Below are 12,532 nucleotides of genomic sequence, written 5' to 3'. Positions count from 1 at the left end.
CACAGGCCCGGCGCTGGGGGAGGAGCTCCCCCCCCCCCCTTTTTTTTGCCAAGAAGTGATGTTTTTTTATAGGGTTATCATGTGTTTTAATCAATTATTAATTGATCAATACATATGCTCTGTATGAGATCAACAATGCTTCTAGCTCGTTTCAACTCCATCTCGATTTTAATTTCCAGAAAGATAGGACTGACAAACTAGACCTGATCAAAATTGCCGACGCATTTGTTCAATCGCACGACAACAGAAAGCAGGTATTCGGAGAATGTTCCAAGGAGGACTGGTAGTTGTCATATACTATAGCCTTTCGAGCGCAATATTTCGGAATTTGAAGCATGTTTTAGCCAATCTAGGGGGACAAAAGTTTAAACATTTTCGTACCCCGGTCGGCCCCAACCATAGTAGGGCCTCCTTTAATACGGAATAACTTAGCCCCTTTCAAAATTGCTCCGCCGGGCCTGTGTCAACAGACCCTGGCGTGTGCCATAAAAACAAAGAATCCTTATTTTAACGGTATTTAGACAGTCAGACACATTCCACAAGAAATATCTAGCTATGTTTATTTTTTCATTAAAGAAGAAAATAGGAGGTTTTTTTTGAAATCTAAAGTCTTTAAAGTACTCACCGTCGTTAATTCTTTCTGGCGGATTAGAAGTCCCTCTGTTATTAGCTAATATTTTCTGCTAAAGAAAAATGGGTTGGTGATACTAGCCGATAGAAAAAAAATTGGTCACGTGACCAAAATAAATGCACGGTCAGTTATCGCTTTTCCTCGGTGTGTTTAAGCAGAAAAAAATCTTTCAAAGGCATCGCTTTTTATTGACAATGAAAGAATTCATGCTTGATTTTTATACTTATAAATACAGTAGAAATCTCTCAATTGTCGATAATAAAGATGGCGATAACGATACGGAGAATTATCAAGCCATCATGATCGAGTCAAAAGAAACCAACAGTCAATAAATTGAGACGGAAAGTCAGTGGAGCAAAATGAATTTGCTAATAAATGACGAGGACGCACCAGTTCAAATTATACTAGATTGATTAAGCTTATAATATATTATACTTCTATTCTAGTTCCATTATACTAGTGTGAATAAAGCAAACTAAAGGAAACCGGACAATCTTTCATATACAGCCTGATAAAAAGTGGCGAATTTTTTCTTGGTGAAAAATATTTATTACCGACGCTGTGGTGGAGCGTTTTTCGAAAGTTCGTTGATTCGATGTATTAAAGGTCCTCTAAGGGCAGCGCTAGATATTTTCGTGAGGAAAGCCCTGGGGATGAGGATGTCTTAAAAACATGTATTTTTTAACTCAAAACATCTTTTTTAAACATGTATATATGCATTGATCCTAAAAATTAAAAGCATTAGAACAAAATTTTTTTTTTAATTAACATAAATGATCTTATTTCGCCAGATAAGGATTTTTTCTATTCAAGTTTAAGGAAATAATTAACGTTGCCTCCCTAGCCGTTAATTACCGTTTTGAGAAGGGAAACTGAACCTAACACGGAAAACAAAAAAATCATTCAAAATAGTTTCCTGCTTAATAATGTCATCCAGAAATGAACACATGAAAATACACAATTATATAAACAATACTTAGCTGCTTCATGTTATATAACGTTTAATCGATGTATTAAATTTTTAAACCAACCATAATAACAATGTTTTACAACATCAAGAATATTATTGACAATGACAAACATGTTAAGAATATGTGTGTTTACTCTATGTCTGTTTGGAATTATTACAGGTAAAATATTTTCCACTTGTACTCGTACTTAATATTATAATGTTTTGACACAGAGCTTTTAAATAAATGGACACACTCTCTGTAATGGAAATAGTGTATAATTGTATAGATTTTGTTTTATATTTGTTTCGTCTTTAAGTTTAGAAATACTAGTACTGGTTTCGCGTTCTTAAATAAAGAAAAAGCAGAAAACTTGACATGATATCGTATTTTTTTTCTAAATAATAATAAACTCCCTCGCTCCTTCGTTATGATGGAATTTCTCCCTACGTTAAAGACCTTAGCTCGTGACAGGGAATTAACACGGAGGGAAAAAGATAACGGAGATGGTGGATTTTAGAAAAGAAAAAAATTACGAGACGTGAAGATTTTCTGAGAAGTTTATAGCAACATGGACTTTTGTCAAATATGTCAACAGCGATTACTTCAGTACATTGCCAACGTTCGCAACAAAAGTTTAAGCCCATAAGAACGAGTTTACGAGATCTTCACTCATAAATAGTTTTTTTTTTCTAAAACAATAAATATTCACCCTTTCAAAATTGTCAAATAGAAAAATAAAGGACTTGGGAAAGAGGTTACAAATAACTGTTATCTTCCCTTATAATGACTTTGGAAGTACAGGTCAATGGTTCAGATCTCGAGTTCTTTCATTTAACGCTTTTGATCATGCATTAATATTACATACTTTTACTTAAAATACTTGACATTTTATTATTAGTCCTTATACCAGCTTCTTTCCCAGGGTTTTTTTTCTCGGCGTATTTTTTTTATTTCAGAAATACAGTGCTGCTTTATTATTAAAAATCTACATAATGATGAACCAAAATAGGTGTAGTTAATTCATTGCATGCATATCTAAAAGTTCCACATTGCCATTGCATAATCTCAATAAACTATTAAAAAATGAATACGAAAAGCTTGCTTAAATTTCACAGAATTCAATTTGGTGTATCCAAATTTTAATCACATGAAAAACAAGAACAAGTTTAGCAATAAATAAATAAATAAATATATTTTTTGTATTTTTTAGACCCAATTTTTAAAACAGCACAACATAAATGACGTCACAACACTAACATGAGACAAACAAATATACGGAGTTGATTTTTTTAAAGTTCGAACTTCTGATTTTCAATAAGCTTTTGGGTTTTTATTAGCTCGTTTCGAATCAAATTCATCTAAATCCAACAGCAACGCATCAATGTCATCAAAATTGACGTCATCATCATCATTGTTACTGTCATCGTCATCAAGCGGTTGACATTCTTGAGTTGGAGAATCTTTGTTGTTTATCAACATTGACGATGAACCAGTTACAGGTAGTGGTGGAAGGTCAAACACACTGCTATCTCGTTTATGATTCAATGGTGAAAGTTTTCCCAATCTATTATTTAATGGTGGAAGAGGTGTTAACTTTTTACACAGTGACGATGGATTTGATAACAATTTAAAGTTGCTGTCTTCATAGGACGATAGTTCATCGTCTCTTTCTTTGATGTTTCTGATCGTCTTACCTATAAGGTAAATTTTTTAAATAACATTTTATTTTACAAAATGGCGACACTAACATACAATGGTTCTAATGAACTTGTTGCATATTATTTTTGCAAACATTAAGATACTTGAATAAATTAACTTGTTACCTTTACATGGCTGACATGTCAAAATCATTTTGTTATCTGCACTGTTGTCTGGAATGACCATTTCATCATCTTCAATTTCAAACGATTCATTCAAATCGTCATCATTCGATGAAGGACAAATGTCAACTTCATCTTCTTTGAAAGAAGTAGAAATGTCACTTGCTACAGATTCTTCACATTCTTCTCCAATCTCTTCACTAATACTTTCATCAAATTTATCATTTTTTGACTGTGGAGCTGCAAACATATTGATGCTTCCAGCAATTGGTTGTATAAATCCTGTCTCACTTGTTGATGCATCACTGTCAACTTCATGTTGTTTTTCCATTAAAGAATTAGCATCCATTTCGACATGGTTGTTTGTTGACATAAAAATGTCAATATCGCCACCTTTCGAAGCATAATTGAATTCATCTTTAATCGACTTGTCATGGTCCGAAACTTTATCAAGTGGTTGACATTCTTGAATTGCAGAATCTTTGTTCTTTATCAAAGATGACGATGAAACAGTTACAGGTAGTGGTGGAAGGTCAAACACACTGCTATCTCGTTTATGATTTAATGGTGGAAGTTTTCCTAGTCTATTCTTTGATATTGAAAGAGGTGATAACTTTTTGCACAGTGATGATGGATTTGATAACAATTTAAAGTTGCTATCTTCATAGGACGATAGTTCATCGTCTCTTTCTTCGATGTTTCTGATCGTCTTATCTATAAGGTAAATTTTTTAAATAACATTTTATCTTACAAAATGGCGACACTAACATACAATGGTTCTAATGAACTTGTTGCATATTATTTTTGCAAACATTAAGATACTTGAATGAAGTAACTTGTTACCTTTACTTGGCTGACATGTCAAAATCATTTTGTTATCTGCACTGTTGTCTGGTATGACCATCTCATCTTTCTTACATTCAAACGATTTATCCAAATCGTCATCATTCAATAAAGGACATTTGTCGCCTTCATCATTTTTAGAAGAATGTAAACTTTGGTTTTCAGTTTTATCTTCTTTGATGTTTACCGTAAGTTTTCCTATAAAATAACATTTCTATCTGTAATTCATGGAATTCGTTTAAATCTTAATGTAAGATTAATTTTTTAAGTAAGAATATGAAGGTTTGGTTGTTCATAGTAGCTAAGTCAAAAATATTTACTTTCATTTGATTGACAGATGTCAATTTTTTTATCCTCCGCACTGTTGTCTGGAATGACCATTTCGTCATCTTCAATTTCAAACGATTCATTCAAATCGTCATCATTCGATGAAGGACAAATGTCAACTTCATCTTCATTGAAAGAAGTAGAAATGTCACTTGCTACAGATTCTTCACATTCTTCTCCAATCTCTTCACTAATACTTTCATCAAATTTATCATTTTTTGACTGTGGAGCTGCAAACATATTGAGGCTTCCAGCAATTGGTTGTATAAATCCTGTCTCACTTGTTGATGCATCACTGTCAACTTCATCTTGGTTTTGCATTGTAGAATTAGCATTCGCTTCGACATGGTTGCTTGTTGACATAAAAATGTCAATATCGCCAACTATCGAAGCATCATTGAATTCATCTTTAATCGACTTGTCATTGTCTGAAACTTTATCAAGTGGTTTACATTCTTGAATTGCAGAATCTTTGTTCTTTATCAAAGATGACGATGAACCAGTTACAGGTAGTGGTGGAAGGTCAAACACACTGCTATCTCGTTTATGATTTAATGGTGAAAGTTTTCCCAGTCTATTCTTTGATATTGAAAGAGGTGTTAACTTTTTACACAGTGATGATGGATTTGATAACAATTTAAAGTTGCTATCTTCATAGGACGATAGTTCATCGTCTCTTTCTTCGATGTTTCTGATCGTCTTACCTATAAGGTAAATTTTTTAAATAACATTTTATCTTACAAAATGGCGACACTAACATACAATGGTTCTAATGAACTTGTTGCATAATATTTTTGCAAACATTAAGATACTTGAATAAAGTAAATTGTTACCTTTGCTTGGCTGGCATGTTACAATCATTTTATTATCTGCACTGTCGTCTGGTATGACCATTTCATCTTTCTTACATTCAAACGATTTATCCAAATCGTCATCATTCAATAAAGGACATTTGTCACCTTCATTATTTTTAGAAGAATATAAACTTTGGTTTTCAGTTTTATCTTCTTTGATGTTTACCGTAAGTTTTCCTATAAAATAACATTTCTATCTGTAATTCATGGAATTCGTTTAAATCTTAATGTAAGATTAATTGTTTAAGTAAGAACATGAAGGTTTGGTTGTTCATAGTAGCTAATTCTAAAATATTTACTTTCATTTGATTGACAGATGTCAATTTTTTTATCTTCCGCACTATTGTCTGGAATGACCATTTCGTCATCTTCAATTTCAAACGATTCATTCAAATCGTCATCATTCGATGAAGGAAAAATGTCAACTTCATCTTCTTTGAAAGAAGTAGAAATGTCACTTGCTACAGATTCTTCACATTCTTCTCCAATCTCTTCACTAATACTTTCATCAAATTTATCATTTTTTGACTGTGGAGCTGCAAACATATTGAGGCTTCTGGCAATTGGTTGTATAAATCCTGTCTCACTTGTTGATGCATCACTGTCAACTTCATCTTGGTTTTGCATTGTAGAATTAGCATTCGCTTCGACATGGTTGCTTGTTGACATAAAAATGTCAATATCGCCAACTTTTGAAGCATCATTGAATTCATCTTTAATCGACTTGTCATTGTCTGAAACTTTATCAAGTGGTTTACATTCTTGAATTGCAGAATCTTTGTTCTTTATCAAAGATGACGATGAAATAGTTACAGGTAGTGGTGGAAGGTCAAACACACTGCTATCTTGTTTATGATTTAATGGTGAAAGTTTTCCCAGTCTATTCTTTGATATTGAAAGAGGTGCTAACTTTTTGCACAGTGATGATGGATTTGATAACAATTTAAAGTTGCTATCTTCATAGGACGATAGTTCATCGTCTTTTTGTTCGATGTTGTTGTTTGTATAGCCTATAGTAAAAAAAATTTATTTTTATTGCTGAAATAATTTTGGCACACTATTATAGAGTTTTCAAGACGTTTTTTCAAGACGTTTCTTACCCTTTTTTGATTGGCAGTTGTCAATCACTATATCTTTTACGCTTTTGTCTGGAATGATCATTTTATCTTTCTTAATTTCAAACGATTTATCGAAATTGTCATCATTCAATAAAGGACATTTGTCGCCTTCATTATTTTTAGAAGAATATAAACTTTGGTTTTCAGTTTTATCTTCTTTGATGTTTACCGTAAGTTTTCCTATAAAATAACATTTCTATCTGTAATTCATGGAATTCGTTTAAATCTTAATGTAAGATTAATTGTTTAAGTAAGAACATGAAGGTTTGGTTGTTCATAGTAGCTAATTCTAAAATATTTACTTTCATTTGATTGACAGATGTCAATTTTTTTATCTTCCGCACTGTTGTCTGGAATGACCATTTCATCATCTTCAATTTCAAACGATTTATCCAAATCGTCATCATTCGATAAAGGACATTTGTCACCATCATCATTATTAGAAGAGATAGAAATGTTGTTCGCTTGTAAACAATGTTTTTCAATTTTGCCTTCTTTGATGTTCACTGTAAGTTCTTCATCATTTCCTGTACCTTTAATTACAAAAAACGTGTCAAAAGATTTGTGTTAATTAACTAAATCTTCACTATATAAATATAAGGACTAGGTTGTGCAAAAAAATAAATTAAAAATATTTACTTTCATTTGATTGACTGGTATCAATCATTATATCTTCTGCACTGTTGTCTGGAATGACCATTTCATCATCTTCAATTTCAAACGATTCATTCGAATCGTCATCATCCGATGAAGGACAAATGTCATCTTCATCATCTTTAAAACATGTTGAAACATCACTTGCTACAGATTCTTCACATCTTTCTTCAACAGCTGCAAGCATGTTGATACTTCCCGAAATTGGTTGTATTAATCCTGTCTCACTTGTTGATGCATCACTGTCAACTTCATCTTTGTTCCCAGTTGATGTGAGGATCTCTACTCTGACTTCGTTATTTTCTGTCATACCGCTCTTTATTTTATCAATTTTGATGGAGGCAACCTTTTTCTCCCCATTATCTCCATCACTAGTATTCTTCTGAATATTTACTATCTCCTTATATTCCATTTCTTGAAATTTTAGCTCAATATTGTCAGAAACACAAGCATCCCTCCTTTCTTCATTTTCGCGCTCTTTCATGTATTTCTCTCCCCAGTTTGGAATTGATATATCGACGTCGCTATTTTAACAAGAAAGAAAATTAAGTTATTACATAAGACTTAAAATAGCTACAACCAAAAAGCAAAATACTGTAGTACTTACCTCTCTGAGACATCCATTTCACAGGTAGCGTTAAGTTCGAATACCTTTGCTTCCAACTCCTTTACTTTTCTTCTCAAACTCTTGGCTTCATTCTTCTCTTCTTTGTAGTTCTTAACAAGATTTTCATAGCGTGTTATTTCAATTTGCAATTTGTCCAAATCGTGTTTGGTCTTTTCAAAATCATGCAGAGTTGCATTCAGTTCAGTTTCAACTGAATGAAGCTGCTTGTGTATGTTATCCTTATCCTCCTCTAATCTTCTTTTATGGCCATCGCATAATGAATGCGTTTCTTTAAGATGAGATAACTCTTCTTCCAAGTCCTTTTTGTTTTGAACCAACTCAAGCTTTTTCAACTCACAAATTTCGTTCTGTTGTTTCAACTTATCAAGCTCCTCACTCTCGCATTCAGTGCTTGCTTTTGACAAATCTCTTTGAGCTTTATCCAATTCTTCTTGCAAATCAGAAAGCTGCTTGCTTAAAGTGGTGATATTTTCTTCAGCCTTTTCAAGTTCTGCTTCTGATTCCTGTAGCAGCAACGTCTTTTTTTCGAGGTTTGCAGACACTTTTTCTTTTTCTTGCAATTCTGTTGTAAGCTGCTTCGTCATTTCGCTTTTCTTTGTGCAGTCATTTTTAACTTTTTCTAAATCGATTTCTATATCAATAACTTTCTTGTTGGCAATCTCAAGACATTTGTCTTTTTCCAAAACCTCTTTTTTCAGCTTCTCGTTGGTGTTAACATATTCTTCATTCTTTTCTTCTATCTCTTTCACTATTTGACTTTTCTCTTCTAATTTCTTCGACATCTCTTCGAACTGTTCCTCCTCCAACGTAAATTCTTTGTTCAACTTCTCTACTTGCTCAGCCGCACTTAGCATGTCTCGATGTTCCAATTTTAAATCTTTGATTTCTCTGTCAGCTTTTTTTAAACTCCATTTTACATCAGCAAGCTCTTTTTCCAGCTCATCGATATTCTTGTCGGCTACATTCAATCTCCATTCATATCTCTCAGCTTGGTGCTTTATTTTATCTGTCATTTGAGTTAACTCTGTCATTAACTCCTCTTTATGTGCTTGTAAAAGTTCGTTGCCTTTGTTAACTTCAAACAGTTCTTGTTCGAGTTCATCCATTCTTTTCAACTTTTCATCTGTCTTCATCTTATCCTGAACTGCATCCTGGAGTTTATCATTCAGCTCGTCAAGTTTCAGTTGAAGATCTGCTTTGCTATTAAACAATTTTTTGTTTTCATCTTCAATTTCTGTCAAGTCGTCGGAAATATGACGTTTTTCTTCACTCAACTTTTGGATCGTAGACATCGATGTTTTATGCTGTTCTTCAAAACATCTTAATCGATCACGAAGCTCCTCTAAATCATTCTCCTTTTCTGCAAGGCTAAAGGAAATCAAATTCTTTTGGTTGTTGTTGTCGTCTAGCTGTTTTACCAACTCGTCGATGTTTGCTTTTAACTCTACCACAGCATTTTCATAATCTTGAACCCTTTTTAGAAGGGTAGAAACTTCACAATCTCTTTGTTTTTGCAATTTGATTTCTTGTTGGACCTGCTGTTCTTTCTCTTTTACGTAATCTTGCAGTTCTTTCACCAATCCATCTTTTTCGGCAAGAAGAATTTTCATTAACTTAAGTTCTTCTTCACTTCGCTCTTTATTTTCGATAATCCTTTCAAGCTCTTCACAACGCACTTTCAACTTTTTAAAAGCATCGAACTTTTTAACAAGTAATGCATTGACTTTCTTTATTTCCATCTCATACTCTTCTTTTTCTTTCTTTGTTGCAGTAAGATTATCAGCATCGCTTTGCAACTGCTTCATTGAAGCTTCCTTGTCACGAAGAAGAGATTTAAATCGTTCAACTTCTGCTACATACTCCATTTTTTCATCATTTAACTTCCTTACCTCTTCTTGTAGAGATTTACAAACACCCTCAACTTTTAGCAACTTTTCCTTTTGATCATTTGCTTCATCTAGAGAACAGCTTTGTCTTCTTTGTCGTTCAGTATTCAATTGACCTTTGATGCGAAGATTTTTTTGTTTCACACTTTCAACGCAATTTGTCATTTCTATCTTATCTTTTTGAGCAGCATTTAACTCTTCTTCCATCTTTTCTATCTTCTTTTGTTTTGCATCAAACAAATCTTTCATTTTTCGCAACTTTTTCTTGTCATTAGATCTTTGTTCTTTCATCTGATTGAATTCCTTTGCTTTGTTTTCCAATTCATTTTGCAGCAACTTGTTCCTCAACTTAAACTCCTCCACTTCTTTGAAAACTCCTGCATTTTGACTTTCGTTCACAACATTTTGTGTCTTCTCCAGTTTTACGCAAGATGAACACATACCTTCTACAACTTGTAGTAAACATTTACACATGCAAGTTTTCTTCAAAGCATCTACTTCACTTTCTAATCCAACCATTCGTCTCTTTATGCAGATAATTTCTTCTTCAACGTCTTTCCGCCTTTCTTCCTTACTCTCTTTACAGACTGGGTAATGTATGTTGCTTTGTCTGCTCAAAAGATTGGTTAAAAGCGACAATTGAGATTTAATAGCTATTAAATCTTCTTTTTCCTCTTCTTGATATGAGCGATGACAATTCCTCTCATGTATTCTAAAATCGTCATCGCAAAAGAAAATGGGACGCTCATAACAAGCACCACATGTTCGTAGGTTCTTCACGTTTGCAGATATATCTCTATATTTGCTATACATTCTGAAATATTTTCTTCTTTTCTTCTTTCCACTCAAATATTTCAAGTACTTGTCTAAATCTTCTTGACTAAGTAAGTACTGAAGTTAAAGCTTTCTTTGCACATATTTGACGTCAAATAGGCTAGATGTAGAGAAAATTTAATTGGCTGGTTTTGAACATGACGTCAACAGAAACGCACTTTGATTGGATGAATATTGCCAGGCGCCATGGTAATCAATAGAAAGAACGTCAAGGTTACGAAACCACCTTGTTTCCGTTCTCCACTAAACTCAACAAAAAATGGACATCTAATCCAATGTAAGTTAGGACAAGTGGAACAAAGAAATAATGCAGTTGATAAACATCTGTTTCTGTATATTTTGTGATCTTCACGCAAGCTCGTCCAGGAATTTTAGGTATTTTTCATCGCCCCGATGAAAAAAGGGAAATTTTCGTTGAGTCCAAGACTATGGCATGATGACATTGTCGAAATATATTCATGATGCTATCAAGTTCCCCATCGAGTTAATGCTCTTTCACTAAATTAGTGAAATGACTTAGGAAATTCAGTTTTAGATTGAGCGGCTATCGCCTATTAATGACCAAGTCTGGGTAGTTTGGGTAGTCAAGGCTCTTATTTCCTACTACAAGATCTGCATATTCTATTGGGATCATTTAAGTGAATAATTTCCTTACATTCCTAACACCTTCCTATTCATATACGATTAGTATTATTCCAAATATTATATCTTAGGTATACATCGGCAGTACCTACCCTGTTTTTTCTTACATTTCATGTTTACCCATAGTTTTTGTAAAAGCACTTGCTAAACATGCCCGCAACTGAACAACGTACCTACGTACGTTACGTACGAAGCGCACTGCATAACCACTAAACCAAGATCCACAAAGTATTACAGTACTAAATCTGGCGATTTTAATTTATATTTCTTGGTAGAAATTAATTTTCGCTAATGGCTGACTTTTGTATATTTTACAAGAAGAAATTTTAACGGGTCGCGAAACTTTGCTGAACTAGATTTAATAAGTTTTGATAAAGTTTTACTGTTATGCTACGTTTCATATTAAGACCTGATTCATATCCCTATTTATTCCCTCTCTAGCTCAGAATAGTAGCTGTGTTAAAAGTCTATGCAATCGCATGTGTAATCGACCTGAAGGCCGCTGTTTACCATCAGGAAAATGTTTATGCAGCCTGGGGAACACAGGCCCGAATCCAATACCAAGCGTGAATGTCATTGGACAGGTTGAGGCTGATCACTGTTTATGGACGTGTATTCCTTATTCTTCACGATGTTTATCAAAATGCAATCCACGCTGTGTATTTTAACGGGTCGCGAAACTTTGCTGAACTAGATTTAATAAGTTTTGATAAAGTTTTACTGTTATGCTACGTTTCATATTAAGACCTGATTCATATCCCTATTTATTCCCTCTCTAGCTCAGAATAGTAGCTGTGTTAAAAGTCTATGCAATCGCATGTGTAATCGACCTGAAGGCCGCTGTTTACCATCAGGAAAATGTTTATGCAGCCTGGGGAACACAGGCCCGAATCCAATACCAAGCGTGAATGTCATTGGACAGGTTGAGGCTGATCACTGTTTATGGACGTGTATTCCTTATTCTTCACGATGTTTATCAAAATGCAATCCACGCTGTGTATTTCCTTTTCAATGTCTTGCCAACGGTATGTAGAATAACACTATACTTGTTTTTTGAAGAAGCTACCATTTGATGCGATGCTTAAGGTAAAAGATCCATGAAAGGGGGTTAAAGGTTTACTTAAGTGCTTTCCTAGTACGAACGCTGCTCTGTGCTCAATGTATTTTAAGGCAATTTGTGTAAGTAATTGAATTTGTACATAGTGTCTTCCATAGCTTCTTTGAAAGTTTTTTTTCAGTAACATGTACTTAATTTGATACAATCAGATTACACTATGAAGTAAAAGTAATTCATCGCACAAATGAATTGGTTCATATACTTTTTCTCAAAATGGTTTTGTCT

General features: G+C 33.6%; 3 protein-coding genes across 3 annotated transcripts; all 3 read right to left on the bottom strand.

The window, feature by feature from the left end:
- Positions 1 to 2,773: 2,773 nt before the first annotated feature.
- On the bottom strand, positions 2,774 to 3,918 carry LOC130641142 (uncharacterized). Its single transcript, XM_057447817.1, has 2 exons — positions 3,408 to 3,918; positions 2,774 to 3,278 (listed from the first exon to the last, which is right to left on the bottom strand). Exons 1-2 carry the CDS (start codon positions 3,775 to 3,777, stop codon positions 2,896 to 2,898), a joined length of 753 nt encoding a protein of 250 aa, XP_057303800.1. The 5' UTR covers positions 3,778 to 3,918; the 3' UTR covers positions 2,774 to 2,895.
- Positions 3,919 to 6,486: 2,568 nt separating this feature from the next.
- On the bottom strand, positions 6,487 to 7,812 carry LOC130641141 (protein PFC0760c-like). Its single transcript, XM_057447815.1, has 2 exons — positions 7,186 to 7,812; positions 6,487 to 7,079 (listed from the first exon to the last, which is right to left on the bottom strand). Exons 1-2 carry the CDS (start codon positions 7,682 to 7,684, stop codon positions 6,793 to 6,795), a joined length of 786 nt encoding a protein of 261 aa, XP_057303798.1. The 5' UTR covers positions 7,685 to 7,812; the 3' UTR covers positions 6,487 to 6,792.
- On the bottom strand, positions 7,804 to 10,736 carry LOC130642219 (myosin heavy chain, non-muscle-like). The gene is made up of 2 exons (XM_057449306.1): positions 10,707 to 10,736; positions 7,804 to 10,605 (listed from the first exon to the last, which is right to left on the bottom strand). Exons 1-2 carry the CDS (start codon positions 10,734 to 10,736, stop codon positions 7,804 to 7,806), a joined length of 2,832 nt encoding a protein of 943 aa, XP_057305289.1.
- Positions 10,737 to 12,532: the final 1,796 nt, after the last annotated feature.

The sequence above is a fragment of the Hydractinia symbiolongicarpus genome, chromosome 4, assembly GCF_029227915.1.
Source record: "Hydractinia symbiolongicarpus strain clone_291-10 chromosome 4, HSymV2.1, whole genome shotgun sequence".
NCBI classification, from domain to species: Eukaryota; Metazoa; Cnidaria; class Hydrozoa; order Anthoathecata; family Hydractiniidae; genus Hydractinia; species Hydractinia symbiolongicarpus.
The sequence above is the reverse complement of the archived record's forward strand: the minus strand, read 5'-3'. Positions and strand labels throughout refer to the sequence as shown.